The sequence below is a fragment of the Tachypleus tridentatus genome, chromosome 12 (genome assembly GCF_004210375.1).
Source record: "Tachypleus tridentatus isolate NWPU-2018 chromosome 12, ASM421037v1, whole genome shotgun sequence".
Taxonomy (NCBI): Eukaryota; Metazoa; Arthropoda; class Merostomata; order Xiphosura; family Limulidae; genus Tachypleus; species Tachypleus tridentatus.
The window spans coordinates 79,322,531-79,345,452 of NC_134836.1; the positions used below are offsets into that span (position 1 = coordinate 79,322,531).

The 22,922-nt window shown below is 32.1% G+C and overlaps 2 protein-coding genes across 3 annotated transcripts; one reads left to right on the forward strand and one right to left on the reverse strand.

The window, feature by feature from the left end:
• The first annotated feature begins 506 nt into the window (after positions 1–506).
• LOC143233733 (ankyrin repeat domain-containing protein 40-like) lies at positions 507–8,661 on the forward strand. 2 transcript variants are annotated; one of them, XM_076470293.1, is made up of 5 exons: positions 507–752; positions 2,355–2,503; positions 2,950–3,087; positions 4,899–5,047; positions 5,786–8,661. In XM_076470293.1, the coding sequence occupies exons 1-5, from the start codon at positions 628–630 to the stop codon at positions 6,056–6,058; spliced, it is 834 nt and encodes a 277-aa protein (XP_076326408.1). In that variant the 5' UTR covers positions 507–627; the 3' UTR covers positions 6,059–8,661. The 2 variants fall into 2 exon arrangements, with proteins under 2 accessions (XP_076326408.1, XP_076326407.1); XM_076470292.1 differs by having other exon boundaries at positions 508–752; positions 2,890–3,087.
• Positions 8,662–17,478: 8,817 nt separating this feature from the next.
• Positions 17,479–22,596, reverse strand: LOC143233732 (THUMP domain-containing protein 1). Its single transcript, XM_076470291.1, has 3 exons — positions 22,220–22,596; positions 19,035–19,178; positions 17,479–18,490 (listed from the first exon to the last, which is right to left on the reverse strand). The coding sequence occupies exons 1-3, from the start codon at positions 22,418–22,420 to the stop codon at positions 17,837–17,839; spliced, it is 999 nt and encodes a 332-aa protein (XP_076326406.1). The 5' UTR covers positions 22,421–22,596; the 3' UTR covers positions 17,479–17,836.
• Between the last annotated feature and the right edge of the window lie 326 nt (positions 22,597–22,922).

Consider the following 22,922-nt stretch of genomic DNA (forward strand, 5'->3'; position numbering starts at 1 on the left):
AATGATTACATTACCAAGTTAATTCATTTAATAAATTATTACTTAGACATTTTGGAAAGTATCCCACTTACAGCTAGAGAGTTTTCCAGATATATCTATATCAATCTCATAAACGCTATCAAAATACGATATAATAATGTGCTACTGCTTTCATTTTAATCAATAATACATAACTGAATTTTTTATTATAAGAGCTTCGATTATTATATAATTATGAACACAATGCAGGTAACATGCTTAATAATAGTGATGTGTATAATTTTTTATACATTCTTCTTAATAAGTCCATTACGGATTTAATTTGTTTATATTCATAGCTGTGACAATGTATGCAGGTATGAAAATAAATTTATATATAACTTTAATATGGAACTTGTTATATTTTGTAATAAAACAGTAATTACACCCAATTCTGTGAAATTGCAATGGATCATTTCATTGATTGAGAAATTTGTCGTGGTTACTGATGTTTTAATCCGAGTGAAAAAATAAGATGATGTTTTTAAAGGATTTGGTACCAACCTTTGAACACAAATATAACGTAAATGTAAACAATGGAAATTAGAATAAACATTTAGACATCCACAGAGGGCGGTTTATTTTTCGTCGTTTGTCATTGTAAATAAGATGGAACATCAAAAATCGCTTGAAGACAAATTAAGAGAAGCTGCGTGCTATGGTGACGAAGAATCAATTCGATTGTTGCTTTCAAAGGGAGTAAATATTAATACACAACAAGATATAAATGGATGGTAAGACTACATGGGTTATTTCTATTTCTACTATTCGTCTTACTTTCAAGTTGTGCTTCATTTTTACAGAATTATTCGCATGGATTCTTAATTCACTATTTATATTTCAACTTCAATCCAATAAGTTCTACATCTTCGCTGAGCTCAGAAACTTTCTGAGAAAGCGGAACAGATGAAGTTCTGTATTAAAATAGTAATTACAAGTTATAAAAATAATGAACTTTAAAGGTAAAACAGTATATACTTTAATTAGAATTAAATAGCACAACTATCTCATAACCAGCTATGCAATACTTGTTTTTTTTTTCAAAGCATGATTTCTTTGTTCATATTACTCTTTCTGCTTTTCATTTCTTTTGTTTTAAATTTAAAAATAGAGTACGTATATATAAACATGGCAATATTTAAGTTACTATTAACAGATAAACCCATTAATTAGGATTTCTATTCTTGCTTTTCGTAACACTGAGTGACACAGTATTTCCAAACATTAGTCACTGATGATAAGTAAATAGACCTTAAAATTTAAACAGGTAGGGTAAGTTTCTCTGTTATAGTAAACTTTCTTATTATTTCAACCAGATTTGTTAATATTACTTATCAGTTGATAAACAGTGTTAAAATTTAATTTTTGTTTTTGTTAAAACTACTAATTTGCCATGTTAATGTTGCCAAAATTGTTTCATTTTCACAATTTGTTTTACACGTTATACCTTTCATAATAGTTATTATTAAACAACATGTGATATTTATCCTGCACTTAAGTTGTAATCCAAAAAATGATTGATTTGGTATTATAATTTATGGTTTTAAACAGTATAAATGAGTAACTTAGCTACTGTTTGATTTAGTAAATAATTTCTTTATGACTGTAGAAGGGCCTTTAACTTCTCAAGAACTTACTGAATTTGTTAAAAATTGTTCTTTAAACTAAAAGAGTAAGTGAAGCTCGAGAACTATTATTGCAGTAAAAAACAACAGAAATATATTGCATGTTCCATTCCATTAAGTACAAACCATTAGATAATCTATGTAATTAAAATGTTGAATCTGATCAGATTGATAAGAAGAGATTTTAAAGAAATAATCAGAGATCTTTATTAGAAATGGTAAAAAAGATGAATGGCACTACATTTGTTTAACTTGTGTTGCTTAATGATACTGTGGTAATGAGTGCGACATTAAAAGGTTTGTTTAGAAGTTACATATGTAGGTGCAGCACTGTTCAAGGTAGTGCATAAAGTAGTTGATTTTTAAGTTGAAATTAAATATATACAAACAACTAGTAAATACCTTAGCCCATTTTAAATCCATTTATGCAGTAACTTGTCCAGAAGAGTTTCTAAAACTTTCACACTGTTAATTATAATTACTAGTAACTAGTATTAATTAGGAGTAACAAGCAAACCACTTTGGTCATCAGTTGATTGTATAAGCTGTTAATGGTGTTTTTAGCCCTTAGAGTTAACAGTAAAATTATTGAAGATACTACCATAGAAAACGTGTGTTCCATGGAAAAATAGAAGTGTTGATATCTATGAAAAAATTTCCTGTTATATGGAGAATCTGCAAGTATGTCAGGGAGATAACTTTCTTCTTTAGGACTCCTCTCCATTGGGCAGCAAAGAGGGGACATGCAACTGTAGTGAAATATCTTTTATCCCAAGGAGCAGAAGCTTCTCAGACATCAAATAAAGGAGAAACTCCTGCAGCTGTGGCTCTGAATGAGGAAATTAGAAACCTTTTGGGAGGTGAGTCTGGTTACTAATGAAAACAGTTCCAGTTATCTTAAAATTATTAAAAGAAAAAAAATATCAGTAGTTCCAGAATAAAATGTGTGATGGGGAGATGAACAGTGATAAATATTTTTATGAGAAGTAAACACTTCAGTGGTAATTCGCACACACAACAAAAATTCTGTAAATAAGATATTTCATTATTTTGTAGGGATGTTTTCTTTGTTTTTTAGCAATTTCTTCTGTGAAGATAATAGAAATGATATACTTTATCAAGTTTTGTTACTTTCAGGTGGTTAGTACAGTGAATTTTGAAGTTTGTACAACTTCCTTTCTATCATTCAAATGAATTTTATAAAGATATGATTCTCAAACATCACAAATTTATTTATTTTTTCTAGGTGAGACTATTAAAGAAAAAAATATTAGTGATAATAAATCAACTCTTGTCATCACTCCAGGATACTTAGCTTATCCACCTTTGGCCTATCAGGTAGACACTAAAGATATAGAAAACTGCAGTATAGGTAATCAGAGAAATCCTTTGAATATGTGTGAAGTAAACCACTTCAGGTCAGCCTTATCTAATAAATATGATGGTAAGTGTACAAAATAAAGACTGGAAAAGAGGAAGTATAGGTATAGAATATTATTCCTGAATTCTGTGGACTGCTTCTACTTTAAAGATTTCAAACATTATAAGGTGTTTCAGTAATATTTCACCTACACATCTTTGTCAACTTGAATTGATTAGTCCTGCACTAACTTCTTATTACCTTATGTGAACATTTTTTATGTAGAGGTAATCCTTAGATTAATGATTTGGAATCCATTAGAGTTTCACTACCTTAACACCATGAGTGAGGGCAGAACTGATCATGAAGACAATAATATGATGTATGAAGCTGACACTTAGGAAAAGAGGAACTGGTAGTGTGCTATGGATACCCTTCCCCGTCTCCATTTATAACATTTACTATTTAAGCCTGACATAATATTGTGTTTATTGATGTTTACCCAAAATTTTCATTTGTAAATTGACTTCTGTTATTACTTAAAAATTAAATAATGTTTTGGAAAAAGTTAATATCAGTATAGTAGAGTTCATCTGTTAGTTAGCATGGTTTGGTGATGAGTTCATTTCTGTGTACTTTGTTTCTCCATGTAAGTGCATTGTGTTATTTCATCACTCATTTTGTGAGAGTGTGTCCAGAGGTCAAAACCATGATCTCTGACAAGAGTAAGTTGGTGTAGTTTGATGTAAAGGAATTGGTTACTTTTCCTGATTTTCTAACAGTTTGGTTGTATCCAGAATTTGAAGTTGGCCTTGATTTACGATGTAGCTTGTTTTATAATTATGTCCTGCTAATGCTAATTTTTGTAGATGTGTTAGTCTACTCATATACTTGTGTTCTTTTAGTCTCTATTCTATGGTTTATCCTATTTATCCAATGTACATATTTCTTCACAAACTTGTTACTTTGTAGACATTTTTTTGTTTACTTGATGGGTTTTTCACCATTATTCATTATTTTTGATAGTTTTTCAAATTTAAAATAAACTTTTATGTTAAATATGTGAAATAACCTCTTGAATTTCGTGCCTAATATGGTGAAGTAACCAGTTTTTTAATGACTTTATTTTGAGGGTTGAGAACTTAAATTTTTCTTGAAGGCTTGGAACAAAGTGGTAGGGATTGTTTGTTTGTTCTACAGTTTGCCCACCATACATAATCTTCTGTCAGACATATTTATAATAATTTGTCAATTGACAGCATATGAATGGTTGGGTACGTAGTTGAACAACTGTTTGTGTGGTGTGCAACTTTGATTACTTACTATAGTGGTAAAATGATCACTACCTCGGTGAATAGGGATATCCAGAAATAGCAGAGTTCTGTTATCTTCTATGTGCATGATTAACTGAATATTTGGGCTGACAATACCAAGGTAAGAAATACCAGGGAGTGCTGCTTGTTGCTAATGTCATTTTTATGTTGTTGAATGTGGCTGTTACCGAAGAACATTGTTTTATTTACTAGAGGTTATGGTAGTTGGTTTGATGATAGTTCTAGTTGAACGAACTAGAATATTATAATTAATATTTTCATGTGTAGCCACTATCCCATTTGTAAGATTTAAAGAATTATGTAAATTGAAAATCTTAAATAATTTTTGCAGTATTCTTGGGTAGTTTTTTAAGAAAAGATTTATAATAAAGATTTGAAATATTCTTTTGGATGTTAAATAATGCATAGGTAACATCAAAAATTATCATTAGAAAAAGTTTTGATGTCAAGACTGTAACCTTTATAAAAATGTTATTGTTATGAGATTGAGATTTTCTATTATTAAAAAACACTTCATCAGTGTATACATATATGTATGTATTTTTTTGGGTTTTTTTTTAGCCACAGTATCACCAGAGCTAGTATTAAAAGTTCGAGTGGCACATCTAGATGATTCAGACTTCATTGAAATTGATTTACCAGGCAGTAACCTAACCTTCAAACACCTGGTAGACGTATGCTGCTGTGAGCTTGGAATTGATAGTGAAACGGTATTGTTAACACAAAATGCTAAATATCTGAATGTATACCTTTTAAAGATGCTTGGAAAATATATAAATGTAACAGATACATTTTAGAATTGCCAGAAAAAGTGGCTTGAAAGAGATGTATTTATATATTATTTTAAAACATAAAGGATGATGAAAGATTGGTGATGCTATTTTATCAGCTGTTATATGTTTGTCTTTCATAGTTGAAAATGACTTTCTGGGCAAGTGTTTCCCAGATATTAGGACCGTTGTTGTGGTTCTTTAGTGCAACATTCACTGTGTCCTTGTATTGTTTTTTCTGACCTCTGCAGAAGCACACTTCAGTCTGTAATTACTGAAAAAGATACACTGAAGGAGGCGATTGTCTGACATTCCAACAACATGGCTATGTTTGTGTGTGTGTGTGTGTGTACACACACACAAACGACTTAACATGTTAATCACCTGTAGAAATATAAATGTGGCATGTGAAATGATGGTTTTCACATGTATAGTCAACTTAAATGATTTGAATACTGTTTGAAATATTGCTGACACTTCCATGTCTTATCATAACCACTGACTGTTTTTTTATTTAAGTAGATAAAGTATCAATAACAACAGATACTAACACTTTTGTATTAGTGTTAGAATTAATTAAAGCCAGTATGTTTTCATACCAGTCTCAGTTATTTATCTTTCAAAATGTTGTCCATAAAGAATGCATTTGTAGTTGTTTTTTCTTTTTAATCCCTACAGATTCTGAAGATAAGAAAACTTCCAAATACAATCATCAGAAAGGACAAAGATGTCCAAAGACTTCAGAACTTTCAAGAGATCGAAATTATATTAGAAGGGAAGGATTTGTTGGGTTCATGTACACATGGAGACAAGACCAGTAATTATAAATACCCAGAGATTTTTGCAGAAAAGCATAGTCCTTCTGCATTAACTGGAGCACAAACACAGTCACCAAATACCAACTTTATGGAAAGGTCAAGATATTGTATGAATGGCAGAATTTTATATTAATCATAAGAGTTTATATTCATGGAATAGAATCTTTTTAAATATTTAATTCTGTACACTTTACAAACTTTTTGTTGCTTTAGCCTGTTAGAATTACTTAACTTTAATACTCATAAAATACAGTAATGTTTTTATTAGAACTAGAGAATTAGCATGTCAAGTTCCATTATGTAAGTAATGTTGTGAACAAACACTTGAAACTCTGTCACTTATGTACGTAAGATATCTAAAAGAGACTTGCTTCTCTCAGTTTAGTGATGCTATAATTAATCATGAGACTTATGCAAATACGTTGTATAACTGTCAGATACCAATAAGCATCAAACTGCCACATGGTACTTGCAACACTCAAACCATTATAAGATGATAATATAAAACACAGTATATAATTATCTTGATATTGATTGGTTAATTTTCTTTTAAGTAACCATTTAAATGGTATTTTTTAATACTACATTCAGTATGCAATGAACTAAGCATGCTGAAATAATTTTTTAAACCTTCTTAATAGAGTAAACAATATAACACAAAGTAGGCCTAACTTTTAATACTTTATACACTGTTTGTGTTTCTTCTAATTCACAACTGATGAAGTGACAAAAATATGTTAAGATTATTATTTTCTGTTGTGAGTACAAATTTATATTGTTCAGCAACTTGTTTATTAATAGTTATGAACAACACTGTTCTTTTGATAATTATTTATCCTTTTATGAAATTCAAATCACAGTCCAAACTTTCTGTGGCACACCAAATGTTTTTAAAATAATTACACTAATATTATGAGTAATAATCATTTTGAACCCAAATATAAATTCACTACAGTTTTAATAAAAAATATTTAACTGTTTCTTAGCTACAATTTCCATGTGATTTTGTTTCAATGAACATAACAGTTTGATATTTAGTTCAATGCTGGAAAGAGCTACATGAATCTCTTGAATCCATGCTTTTTAAATGTGATCTTTTTCGATTCTTTATAAGCATCAGGGAAGACAAACAAAATTCATAAAGGTTGAAAATGGCAACAGAACAATTACTGCTTGATTTGAGATCTATGTATATTTATTTCATACTAGTGAGCAAAATTGATCTGATGGAATCTTTAATTTGAGCTTGGGGTGTGATCTTTCCTGATATCTTGTCAAACTACTCTGCCCGAAATAACCTGAAATCATGTCTGAGCTTGTCACGAAGTGAGCTCAAATGTTGCTTCATAAGTGATTAGTATTTTTTCATCTGGATTTGACCTGGAAGTTCATTTAGAGTGAATCTTTTCCAAAGTCAATTTTGATTTGAACCAATTTAATTTGTCTGTGCATGTCAGTTTGTCCTCACTGTGTCCTTGCAACTGATTCAGGTGCTTAAATACATCACTCTAGACAGGACTTCGACTCTTGAAAGCCAACAAACTTCAGTATCAAAGAGAAGAAGCTAATGTTTTTCCCTCTTCTTCATGTAGAACATGGTTGAATTGGTCTGGATTTCAAGAGGTTGACAGTTCTCATAGCCCCACTTAAGAGTGGATTTCAGCTCAGCTGACATGAAAGCAGTGACTGATTTGATCTCTGGATTTTCAGTCCATGTGATTATGCAATTCTACCATGGAATTATTGAATTCCAATTGATTTGAAATAATCATTGGTCACTTAATATTTCTTTCCCTGTCATTTGCTATGAAAGTTCCATGGTTCTTGCAGAATAATGTTCTTTCAAGCTGTCCTCCTGAACAAGCCAAACAACTTCACTCAACTGTGCACAACTATCGATATCTGTAGACTCGTCAGTCTGCAAGTTGAACCTTTTGACCATTGAATTTTGTGGATCAATGTTGCTTATGTTATTGTGACGTCTTCAGTGTATCTGCTGATGGGAGGGTGAAAATTTTACTAACTTTCTGCTGCTTCTGTACCTCTCAGAGTTAAGACAGTTTCCTGGCAGGCTGTTTAGAATGAGAGTTCAAGTGATTGTATGAGGCTTTGTTACTTTGGCAAAATCTGGCAATATTGTTGCTGCCCTTTTGTACATGATCTGACACTTTCACTGGTGTTCTCCTGCAAGAGTTTTGCTTTAAATTATGTTCTTGCAACCATCTGAAGTAACTGATGTCAAAGTAAGTGGGGTGCTTTGTGTAAAGATGTTTCAGCTTGTTTACCAGCAACGATGACTTCATTTAACAACTTGTCCCAGCTAATTGGATATTCTGGTCAAGGTGCAAGAGAATCCCCACTCTAGGTTAATCAAATACCAAGTAATCATTTAATTACTTTCTATTTCATACCTTGGGCATCTTCTTTCCTGACTTGTTGCTGCTACTGTTGTTCTCTTGTAAATCTACAAGTCCTCCTGTTCGAGTTCCTCTTTTCAAAAATATGTCCATGATTATTGGCGAATTTCTGCAAGAGCACCACATTCTCAGAATGAGAACAGATAACATATAATTTGATTTACACTATTTTGTTGAGGTAAAAAGTATCTTTTTTCAAAATTACTTAATGTTATTATATTTATAATCACACATAAACTTCATTTTTGAAATGCTCAGTTCATTATTCTTTTTCAGTAGCATCCTTTAGAATTAAAGTTTTATTTATGTAAAAGTGAAATCCTTTGTTTATTTTTATTTTTAATTAAGAACAAAATTAATTTATAGGATGAACACAACTTTACGAGATTTAGAACAATAATTGTTTTATTTTCCCTTCTAGGGGAAAGGTTAAATTTGGTAGTCAAAAAAAAAAATGGGTATTTCTGGTATTTGCTATTTCTGGTAAATGAAATGGAGTCTTTTGAGATTGCCACCTGAATGTAAAAATATGCAATAACCATAATTATTTAAATTATGACTGTTGTTTTACACGTTACTAACTCTTGTTTCAAAGATAAAGTAAATTTCTGTTCTTTGCCATGAAAATCAACTTTTGTAATCCAAGCTGATATCAACAACTCAGATCAAAGACTGCCATTGAAGCTAAGACTTTCCAGTCTGGTATTGGAAACCAAAATTTAAATTGTACATGAATATACAGTTGGAACAACTAAATGGTGACATTGTACTTGTATAATAATCAGTCACATGATCATTACCATGGCAATGGATGAGCCAATCATTGAACTGGTTATCAATCTGACAAATGTTGCAGTGACAGAAGATACTTATCAATTTGAAATCATTATAATAGATAACATTTTCATTAATTTCAGTAAAATTATAATTAATACATACTACTACTAGGCAAGTGCACACAGATTTAATGGTATCCCACACTCTTGCAGTCCTGGGAATTGGGCTAACAGATTATATCTCTGAAATATATATATACTTTTAATTTTCATGTGCTTAAAAGTTAAAGAACAAACATGCATTAAAAAAAAAGGTAAGGGTGAAAATCATGTGGTAACAGGAGTGGGAAAATTTATTGAAGAAACTAATCCATCAGTGATACACACTTGTGCTATATACATCTCAATATCTCTATCACACCATCTCCCTTTTTGTTTGTAAAATATCAGTTTTATCATAAAATAGTAATTGATTATTTGAATGTGTACAATAAATACTTCTAGGTCTGTTGCAAAGTGAGGAACTTAGTAATAAATTCACAAATACAATAACTCTTACAATAAATAAATTCCGATATTAACGGTTGCAACATTTTGACCAATAATATGGATTCTTTGTCAGATCAGAGTTAAGTTTAGGAATACAATATGCATATATTAAAATTTGCTGTTGTATTTTTTAATTAAATACATTCTCATATAATTCAGAGACAATACACAGGTATCTTAGAAATTAATTTTGTTGGTACACCAACAGTTCTCTGATACAACTAAGTAGTTTTTATCTTTAAATAGTTAAGAAACTGAGTTTTATCATCATATACAGAACTAGAATCTATACTTTTACAAAAAGTTGTTTTTAATAATTTTGAAGTGTGCTGTTCCATCAAAATCTAACAATTGTAATGAACTATTTTCCTATTCCATTCTGTGTCAGCTATTTTTATCACATAGCACCACAAGTATAAATATTACCACTCATGTAGGATGTTCAATTATAAATGAATACCCTGGATTTGAATTCCGTAATATCTACAAGCTGTGATATATGCGTAACCTTTCCTAAAGCCATATTAATAAATTTTGGAATGGTTATGAACAAATGGTCATAACATTTGAAAAGTTCAAATGTTCAGTAGTTCATATGGAGTTCCAATTTCTTTCTGTACCAATGACAAAACAAATTCTCACTCATTTAAAACTGATAGATCCTTTTGACAGTAATTATTTCTTTAGCAGGGGAAAAACTTGTTCTTATAACTGAATTGTTACCAACAAATATTTATTAAGAACACATTTTTAATATTGTAATGTAATTCGTTTAGCTTCAGCTTTCTCTGGTATTCATATGCAAAAACGGCTCGTTTGGGTTGAGAAAATATTTTACATAGAAGAGCGAACAACGTTTCGACCTTCTTCGGTCATCGTCAGGTTCACAAAGAAAGAGGTAACTGACCGGAAGCGGACCACATGTTTGAAAGGGGTTGTGTAAAACATGTGGTCAGCTTCCGGTCAGTTACCTCTTTCTTTGTGAACCTGACGATGACCGAAGAAGGTCGAAACGTTGTTCGCTCTTCTATGTAAAATATTTTCTCAACCCAAACGAGCCGTTTTTGCATATAAATTTCTCAACAAGTGGGTTTCTCGGCATCACTGATTTCTCTGGTATTGTTCTCTGGTGGCTGTCCTGATCACCTAAACATTACTACCTTACTAACATCATTAAAAGTTCAAATTGTGAACCATTTGAAATGTTTCAGTAATCCCTATTTAAATATTTCTTCTATCATTTCCCCTCAAAGATTATTGGTTATATAATGAAAACACAAAACGTAAAATCCTGTATGGTAGTCACTTCATAAACTCATCTATAACCATGATTACAAACTACACAGTACATGTGATATTTAACAATACTACTATGTTGTAGATACTTCATAAACTCATCTATAACTATGATTACAAACTATGCAGTAGATGTGGTATATAATAACAATACTACTACGTTGTAAATACTTCATAAACTCATCTATAACTGTGATTACAGTACATTAGATGTGGTGTTTAACAACAATACTACTACATTGTAGATACTTCATGAACTCATCTGTAAGTATCATTACAAAATATACAGTAGATGTGATGTTTATGAACAATATTACTATGTTGTAGATAGTTTATAAACACATCTCTAACTATGATTTGAAACTATAGAGTAAATTGCTACATAACAACAATACCACTATATTGTAGATAGTTCATAAAATCATCTATCACTGTGATTACAAACTATACAGTAGATGTGATGCTTAACAACAATAGTATCTTGTAGATACTTCATAAACTCACCTGTAACTCTGATTACACAATAGTAGGTGTGATGTTTAATAACAAAACTATCATCATGTTGTAGATAGTTAAATGAATAAATATAAAACACTTAAATGACATTAAAAAGATTAATGGTCTTTGAAAAAACTAAAAACTTTATCAAGGTGGAAAGTGTCACCGTCACCAATTACACTGTCTAATGTTATGGACAAACCTTGGGACAGAACATGTTTAAAATGGTTCCGTCGTTGAGAGTCGTAAGGACGGCAAGAAAGTAAAATGAGGCTTATAGTGATTTGAGTGTTACATAGATTGCACACTGGTGCATCAGTTTCAGATAAAAGAAAACGATGAGTTGAAAAATTGTGACCAATGCATAGTCTAGTTAGGACAACTTCCGATCCTTACGGAAGCAAGACGGCCAAAGTCCAATACAGGGTTTTATTTGAAAAGCTTGTTTTCGCGTTGCTCACCCCAAGTCAATTGCCAGCTGGCACGGAGCCGGGCCTTGAATACAGGACCATACTCCATGTATGGAATAGGCACTGCGGTGATAGTGTCAGAGCAGATAGATTTAGCTGCCGTGTCTGCAAGCTCGTTCCCGCGAATACCAACGTGGCCTGGTATCCAGTCGATTTTGAATATCAGCGAGAACAGGGTGGGAATCAACATAAAGCGATTCCAAAGCCAGTAGAGAACAAAGCAAGTCAGTATAAATAGTGCAGTTGGAGTACTGCTTAGCTTCAGTATGATCCAGGGCAAGAAAAATGGCGTACAGTTCAGCAGTGAACACAGAAGCTGTCGAGGGGATTCTGCGCGCAACCACCGAACCGCAACTAACCATGGCAGAGCCCACAGAGTCATCTGATTTGAAACCATCCGTATGAATTGGAATGGAAAGATTGTTCGAAAGATATTCAGTAAATAAAAGACGGTACTTCCAATCGGGAGTATCTGCTCTTCTCAGATGACTTAAATAAAGGTCACATTTGGGGACTGTAATAAGCCATGGTGGGATAGGCTGACCGGTAGATACTGCAATGTTATTCAAGGACAGACCCAATTCATCCAACTGCGCCTGGATACGAAGGCCAAAAGGAGCAATGGTAGATCGTCTGTTCTGAATAAGTAAGGCCCACCGAGGAAGGAAAACACAACCCCAGGTGGGATGTTTTGGTGAGGAACGAAGTTTCGAAGAATTTTGTAAAGACAGTTGCAGACGGCAAAGCTGCAAGGAAGGTTCATGAGACTCTACATATAAGCTCTGAACAGGGGAGGTGCAGAAAGCCCCAGTGCAGAGCCAAAGTCCTTGATGATGAATGGGGTCCAACATCTTTAAGGCCGAGAGTGATCCATAGACAAGTTTCGATCGAATAAGAGCACGATATATCTTTAACATAGAGCATCGATCTGCTTCCCAACTGGTGGTAGAGAAGACACAGAGGATGTTTTGCTCTTGTACATTTTACCCGTAGCTGCTTAATGTGTGGTATATAGGTCAGCTTACGGTCAAAGATAAACCCCAAGAACTTGGTCTCAGGGACCACAGGCAGCGAAACTTCACCGATACTGAATTTAAGACGGCAAAAATACATGCACACAGTTGTAGAGAGAGAGAAATTAAAGCCGTTTGCCGTGGTCCACTTCAGTACACGATTGAGGGCAGTTTGTAGTTGCCGCTCAACTGACATGAGATGTGAAAGTCGTCGACATAGAGCCCATTTGCAACAGTGAGAGGGAGTTGTTAAGTGATGGCATTAATCTTAATACTGAAAATTGTGACAATCAAAACACAGCCCTGAGGGATTCCAAGGTCCTGTAAAAAAGAACGGGAAAGTGTCGAACCAACATGAATTTGAAATCTCCTGTCCATTAAAAAAATTTTTAATGAAAATGGGTAAATGGCCACGTAACCCATATATATGGAGGTCTCGCAAAATGTCATACCTCCATGTTATGTCATAAGCCTTCTCAATGTCAAAGAATATTGATACAAGATGTTGTCGTTTGAGAAAGGCTTCTCTGATTGACGTTTCAAGTCGAATCAGGTGGCCCATGGTGGAGTGCTGTCGTCGGAACCCACATTGGGTGGGCGAGAAGAGGTTGTTTGATTCGAGGAACCAAACAAGACGAGCATTAACCATCCTATCTAAGGTTTTACAGAGACAGGTCGTCAAAACAATTGGACGGTAGTGTGAAGGAATCTTGGGATCTTTCCCAGGCTTAGAGAAAGGTAAGGTAATAGTCTGGCATCAGGAAAAACATTCTCCTGCCAGATCTGGTTAAAAACAATTAGAAGAATATCAAGAGAAGCAGTATATAGATGATGCGACATGTCATAGCGCACATCATCTCATCCAACAGAGGTACTGCTAGACCGATGAAGGGCCAGTTTCAGTTCCACCAGTGTAAAAGGACGATTATAATCATAGAAACAAGCAGTTCGAAAGGAAAGAGGTAATTATTCTTCCTGAGTCTTGATGGCCAAGAAGGTAGAGAAAAAAGCAGAAGTGATAGATACCAAGCAAAAGCTTTCACCTGGAGTATCGGCAATGATCTGCATATCAGCTACTTCTTTGACCATCAGAGAGTAAGATTGAGAGGAAGACAAAAGTGTAGTACCAACTGTCCTTAACAACCATGTCCCATATGACTTTGGAACAGGTGGTAGAAGATATGCTAGTTGTGAACTAACAACCATAATACGATATTCTAGATACTTCATAAACTCATCTATAACTGTAATTACAAATTATACAGTAGATGTGATATATAACAATACTATTACGTTGTAGATACTTCATAAACTCATCCATAACTGTGATTACAAACTATCCAGAGATTACATATTTAACAATACTACTATCATGTTGTAGATACTTCATAAACGCCTCTTTAACTGATTACAAACTATGCAGAATATTTGGTATATAACAATACTACGATGCTGTAGATACTTCATGAACTCAACGATAACTGTGATATATAACAATACTACTATATTGTATAAACTTGATAAACTCATCTATAGCAATGATTACAAACTTCACAATACATGTGATGTTTATCAATACTAGTATGTTGTAGATACTTCATGAACTCATTTATAATTATAAACTATTCAATAGATGTGATGTTTAACAACAATACTATGTTGTTCATACTTCATAAACTCATATGTACTATGATTACAGTACAGTAAATTTCATGTTTAATAACAATACTACCATGTTTTAGACACTTCATAAACTCATCTGTAACTGTGACTACAAACTATACAGTAAACGTCACATATAACAATACTACTACGTTGTAGGTACTTCAATAACTTATCTACAAGTGTGATTACAAACTATACAGTAGAAGTGATGTTTAACAACAATACTACTATGTTTCAGATAATTCATAAACTCATCTGTATCTTTGATTACAAACTATACAGTAGATGAGATGTTTAACAACAATACTACTATGTTGTTGATACTTCATAAACCTATCAAAAACTATTGCTACAAACTATGCAGTAGACGTGATATATAAGAATACTACTACGATGTAGATACTTCATGAACTTATTTACAACTATCATTAGAAACTATACAGTAGATGCCATGTTTAACAACAATACCACTATGTTGTAGATACTTCATAAACTTATCCATAACTATCATTAGAAACTATACAGTAGATGCCATGATAAACAGTAATACTACTTTGTTGTAGATACTTCATAAACGCCTCTATAAATGATTACAAACTATGTAGTAGATGTGGTATATAACTACATAACAACGTTGCAGATACTTCATAAACTCATCTATAACTGTGATTACAAACTATACAGTTGATGTGATATATAAAAATAATACTATGTTGTATATACTTCATAAACTGATCTGTAACTATGATCACAATACAGTAGATGTGATGTTTAATAACAAAACTACCATGTTGTTCATACTTCTTAATCTTATCTGTAACTTTAAATACAAACTACAAGGTAGAAGTGATGTTTAAAAACACTACTACTATGTTGTAGACACTTTATAAACACATCTGTAACTATGACTACAAACTGTACAGTAGACGTGATATATAACAATATTACAAGGTTATAGATACTTCATAAACTCATCTATAACTATGATTAGAAACTATGCAGTAGTAGACTATGTTGTATATACTTCATTAACTCATCTATAACTGTGATTACAATTTATATGGTAGACGTGATATATAACAATACTACTTCGTTGTAGATACTTCATAAACTTATCTTTAACTATGATTAGAAACTATGCAGTAGATGCCATGTTTAACAACAATACTACTATGTTGTACATACAACATAAATGCCTCTATAACTGTCATTACAGACTATACAGTTTGTGATATATAATAATTCTACTACTTTGTAGATACTTCATAAACTTATCCATAACAATGATTAGAAACTATACAGTAGATGCCATGTTTAACAACAATACTACAATCTTGTAAATACTTCATAAACTCATCTATAACTGTAATTACAAACTATACAGTAAATGTGATATATAACAATACTAGTACATTGTGGATACTTCATAAACTCATCTACAACTGTAATTACAAACTATACAGTAAATGTGATCTTTATCAATACTAGTAGTTGTAGATACTTCATAAACTCATCTACAACTGTAATTACAAACTATACAGTAAATGTGATATATAACAATACTAGTAGTTGTAGATACTTGATGAACTCATCTATAATTATGATTATAAACTATACAATAGACTTGATGTTTGACAACAATACTACTATGTTATTCATACTTGATAAATTAATATATACAATGATTACAGTACAGTAAATTTCATGTTTAATAACAATATTACCATGTTTTAGACACTTCATAAACTCATCTGTAACTATGACTACAAACTGTACAGTAGACGTGATATATAACAATACCACTATGTTGTAGATACTTCATAAACTCATCTATAACTGTGATAACAAACTATACACTAAAAGTGATATATAACAAAACTACTACTTTGTAGATACTTCATAAACTCATCTAGAACTGTCATTACAAACTACACAGTAGACGAGATATATAACAATATAACTACGTTGTAGATACTTCATAAACTCATCTAGAACTGTGATTACAAACTATACACTAAAAGTGATATATAACAAAACTACTACTTTGTAGATACTTCATAAACTCATCTAGAACTGTGATTACAAACTTTACAGTAGAAGTGATATATAGCAATACTACTATGTTGTAGATACTTCATAAACCCATATATAACTATAATTACAAACTACATAGTAGTAGACTATGTTGTATATACTTCATTAACTCATCTATAACTGTGATAACAAACTGTACAATAGATGTGGTGTATAACAATAATGGGACTAATTTTTTGTTATCTAAATGTAATTGCTTGTATCACATCTTGTCAGCTGGAATGAAGGACAACCATATTTTTTAACCATTTAATATAAATCTTTGACTTGTATTAGATGTTTTATATTATAATAAAATCTCATGTGTAGTTTCATTCTATCATAACATTAAGTCTTCAAATGGAACTGTTAATGATGGTTAACATATATTTTAGCAGAAAGTTATATTATTAAACATTAAAAACATATAATTTCTATTTTGTTTCTAATGCAGCTATGCTAAAGAATATAGATTTTTATGTACATATAAAAACTACTGTTTATGTCTTTAAACAGTGGAAATGGAATGACTTTCTGTAAGACTTAAGTTTCAATAAGTTATAAAGTTGTGTGTACCTCTAACATTTATTTTTGTAAACTCTGTTACAGTAATGAAGAAATATTAGGTTTATTTCATGTCAGTGGTTGATTATTTAAATATGGCATTTTCAAACTAATATTTCATATCTTCTTATTGTTACATGTGGTTGAAGCTTATTTCTTCACAGTGTAGCCACTTTAGTAGCTGTGTGTTTTATAATAATAAAATTATTTCCATCAAATACACGGCAATGTTTCATAGTTATGAAAAATCACATTAACATTCTGTTAACTGTTTATTTTGTTTTATTCATAGAAACACAGCACCCAAAAGAGTTCAGTAAACTACAACCTGTCTCGTTTTAGGTTTACTTCACATGATGTGACAAAAATAATGTAAGAAATAACCAAAGCTTAACCTGATTAAGATTTCATATAATAGTAAGAAATACGAACAAAAACAGAGAAGCAATGTTACATGTACTTCACCTGCTGGATACTGCATGAAAGTTGATTTTTGTTACACTGTGTGCACTGAAACTTTCAAATCTTGTCATTATTAATATTCACTGAGACTTATTTTAAACTGTTTATTCCTAAATTGTTTTTTCACACTACATTACAGAGATTTTTTCTCTGCCAGTTGTGTGCGAGTTAGAAGAGTCAATGTCATCAACTGTGGTAATATCATTAGAATCACCCGTGACTTTTAAAGTTTCCAGTTCACTCTCTTTTGGTTTAATTCCTTTTAGAACCATCTTCTCACTGTCACCTATTTCATTTTGTCCATTGTCTTGTTTTTGTGTTCCTTCAATGCATCCTTCTCTTATAAGGGACTGTGGACACTGATCCCTTACTACCTCTGTAAGGTTATATTTCCTAAAGAAGAAATAGTTTTTTAGTATACTTAAACAACAAACTGACTGGACAACTTCCACCAATATAACCAGAAGAGGGTCCTTCAAGTCTGCTTGCCAATTTGGTTTTTTCACCTTTGTTACTTGTAGCACTGCTCGTATAACTTCTTCTCTGCTGAGGCTGTTATTGTGTCTTGCCTTAAATATTACAGCAAAAGAAGGGGAAGTGATGTTTTCTTCTTCACCTTGATACGCATCCAGTACCATGGACATAGATTTTTTTATGTTCTCCATGAAAGCCCTACATGTTGCCAACACAGGAATCATCCGTAAAAGATATCTCGTCTTCTGCTTCTGGGTGCTTCTGATATCTTTCAATATAGTGGAAACTAGTTGACAGGGGTCAGTAACCTGTTCACCAAAGTAATGAAACAATGTCATTAAGATCAAATTAGCTTCAGAAATTATGTAAACAAAATGTATTACTCAAGGTTTTCAACCATGACCAAGATGGTAAGTACACACAGAATATTTAAAATGTATCTTTCACTTTAAAATTGCTTTTACGTAAAGTAAACAGTTTTTAGTTCATTATTAAATACTAACTGGATTTGAAACTGCAAAATGAATCTCAAATTATCATGTTTTTTGAGTAAGTATAGAAAATTAAATTCTAATATCAACCATGACCTTAAATCTTTATTACTTGGTTAGTTTTCTAGATGATCCATTTACAAAAATGTACAATGGTTAAAGATGTTGTCACAGTTTTACTTGATGTAAGTTATGGTGTGTTGCTTATCTTCCTGTGGTTGTTCTGTCACTGAGAAAAATAGTTTATATTGTAGGCAGTTGGAGAAATAGTAAAATAATGTTAGCACACACATGCTCAAATTAATGCACTTGTAAGTTTAGACACCTTTTCAATACTTAACTATCACCAAATAACATTTACTTTAGTCTCGATAAACAGGCAGTTCTTCACGTTGGTGTCCACCTGCTGGAAACGCCGTTCAGTCTTATTGGTCTTTTGAAGTGCTTGGAGCTCTTTTTCCAACAAATCTTGTATGTCGTGGTCAACAGAATCATCTCCATGACACTAGAGAAATTAAACTTTTCTTTATTTTTGTAGTATTTTTAAATTTCTTCTTTAACGTTTTAGTAAAGTATGGTAAAAGGCACTGTCAAATACTACTACTACCAACTGATTACTCCATACTTCAATATTTGGTTTAGTTTGAGATACAATATTCTGAAGAGTTGAACTATCGTTTCATCTGGCTAATTACTATACACTTCACAAACTGAGAAATACCCCAAATTATCAGTAAATGGTCTACACAAAAGGAGAAATGTATGATACGTGACCATAAGTGATGTGTTTAACTCACATTAAAAGGTATTTATAATGAAGGTTGAAAACAAATAATGAATAGAACAAGCCCTACAACTTCAAGCTACCAACTTGTTCACTTTTAATGGGATCCAGACTGTAACAAACTCACCATAACAACTTGGTGAATTCCCTTATTTTCTAAGTAAAACATTCAGGGAACCTCATCAATGATAGCTGGATTAAATGTACTATTAATGTCATTTTAAATTTTGTTTATGCCTCATATTTTATGGGCCTTGTAATTAACCTTATAGACCCATAATAAATTAGGTGCATGAACAGTTTAGAAAAATATTCTTACAAAATAGGTATAAACAGAACTTATACTGAAGTACCAAATTAAAGAAATCTCTCTGAGAATTAATGGTTTATCCTTAAGATCATAATTCAATGAAACATTTTGTTTAATAAACTGGAGATGTATGACAGGACACCAACAGTTTGGATAGATGTTTAGATGGTAAAACTTCTACAGAGAAACCAATACTGTTTATCTTCTTACTCAAGGAATCCCAGACAATTTCATTTTATATTCTTAAAACCTACCGACTAAGTTTCAACGTTAAGAGATGCAAGTTAAACACTTTCATTAGCAACAGATAACAAAGAAACATTTGGTCCACCTACACTCTCCAATTTTCTATCCAAAGCTTCCCAGAGAAACCTGTTTTCCATCCCTGATCTCTGGACACTCAATCTCTCTCGCATCCCTTCAAAGTTACACATTCTACCACACCTAAAAGCAAACTTTTCCATAGACTGGCTACCATGTTACAAAAAATCATGTCTTACAGAGTGGATTATTACACATTGTAAAAGCCTTGTGAGAGAAAAGCTCGAGTTTTTAAAAAGACAGAACAACTTGAAGCCTATTGTTGAATATTTAGCTAGAGTTAAAATTAAAAACAGTACTATGGTATTTTTATAAAATATTAAATTTAAAAAGCATAACACAAGTAGTTTTAATGTCTTTCCACATTAGTGAAAAGGTACACTAGGGTCACCCGAGCTAGTCATCCCTAATTTTAAAATTATATAATAGAGGAAAGACACTGTTCAACAGAACTCACTGTCAACTACTGGACTACTATGAATAATTTGAGTGGTAAAAGGCTAGAAACAGAAAATTTAGCATCTAGAATAATAAAGGTTTTAAAGCCTTGATACAATGTTGTCCTCTAGGAAAATTATCTTTTTTTATTACTTATTAAATTATATTATTTGTATGTTAAAGGTAAGCAAAGCATTAAAATGGACACTTGGTCTTCGCAGGATATCAACAGCAAAGTTTTTATTGGAGACTAAGAACTGAGCATGTCTTATTTAGTCCTTGATGGTACATAGAAAATTTGAGGTTACATACAGAAATCAGGGAAGAAACAAGTCAGATCTTAAAACATCCAAATTCCATCTTTCATAGATAAACAGTCAAGTTAGTTCCTCAAGGTTGGTCACTTGCTAATGAAACTATTTTTAAAGGGGGTGGGGTAAACAGTTGCTCTTGCCCTAATTACTCTTGCTGCTCTAATGGGAAAAATTCTAGTTTGTGTAAAGGTTTTACAAAGTTTTAGTGAAATATTGTGTCACATAAAAAAAACAAAGTTATCTCATGAAAAAGAAATCTAGCTTTAACACTTACCTTTTGTTCAGGATATTGCTTGTTACCAAGATGAAAGAAAGTGTGGAAATTTGGTGCACTTACATTTAAAAAAATCTTTTATAAGATGCTGCACAAAAAATTATGTAAAAAATTACATCAATAAGTAATTTAGGGCAGTTAGTTAACCAAATGTGAGCAGCTGGATGAAAAAAAATCAAAACTTTATTACTTCAGTCTTTCTAGTGCAGGGGTTCCCAACCTTTTGGCACTCACAACTTGAAAATATAATTGATGAAATCTAATTAATGTTATCCCAAGCTACTTCTAACAAGGCTACGTGACTCCCCTTCCAAGGCTTCGCGACCCACCGGTTGGGAACCCCTGTTCTAGTGGTAACATGTCTCAGCGCCAGGATGCTTGTTTTTTTTTCATTTATATTAATGATATTAACCACTGTTAATATTTACCAATTTTTGTACTAAGACTGTATTATTTAATATTTCTAGCTGTATTTGAAAGGCTGAAGCTTTATGGAATGGAATCAATTGGAAAGTTAGACAAACACCCGATAAATAACCTTAAACTGAAAGTTAGGAATTTGGTTTAAGTGTTTGAATAAGACTTCACTCCAAAGTTTACCAAAGAAATGAATGTTGGCATAATGTTAGATGAACCACCCTGAGTCACTGAAGCACTAACAGTCTGTTGTTAATAGAATTTTAGGATGTGGTTAAAGACACACTGATTAAAAGTTAAACCAATAACTAATTATGCCTTACTTGGTATACTGTGTAAAGTCTGTGTCCCTATCCTAGAAAGCACACTGATTTATTACATAGAAAAACTGCTCTTAACAGGAAGAATCTAAGGATGGACAAATTTTCCCATTTTCTACCAAATTTAGAAGATTGAGGAATCTATAAACACCTTGCATTTCTTTATGCTATATTCTGAAAATTATACTAGGATGAAAAGAAATAAATTTCATGAATTAGAAAAGACAAGTTAAAAGTTTTATATCAAGGTAATTAACTTATTAGCTCTGGAATGAGTTACGTCGGTCATAGTGTTAGTTGATGTCAGCTTTTCAAATTAATTTATGAAGGAAATCAACGTAACTTTAACATCAAGGTTCAGTTCATACCATTTCAGGGCCATATATTTTATCAGCATATTCATTAAGCACGTTATAAGCTTCCCTTATACATCCTTTCTCTTTGTTGTTACATGTCACCAAAAATCCTTTCATCCCAGATTCAAGATGTCCTCTTCTTCCCTTTTTTGGCAAAGCTCGGTAGTAATTTTTCTTTTTCCTTTTTTGTCCTCTTTTATTTTCGTCACTCATACTACTATGGATGTATCTCTAACGTCAGCAATACATTTTATGGCACGAACATTACTGTAATAATTATAATATTGTTCTTTACAAAACACTTTCCACTGAATTCAACATTGCATAAAGATTACCTTACAATACAAACTTTTACCAATCTGCATGCCCTACCAAATATTAAAATACGCATGCGAATAAATTTTCAACTGCGCTACCTGACGACTAAATTTATGGCACCTACCAATCTGATTATCACATGATTGCACAATTTATAACATAATTTGCAATTAATTTGTTTTATTCTTTTTTTGTATTAGACCATCTAATATGTGTGTACTGTTCTAGTTTTAATAGTTCAAATAGATGTTTTTTGGAATTTCGCACAAAGCTACTCAAGGGCTATCTGTGCTAGCCGTCCCTAATTTAGCAGTGTAAGACTAGAGGGAAGGCAGCTAGTCATCACCACCCACCGCCAACTCTTGGGCTACTCTTTTACCAACAAATAGTGGGATTG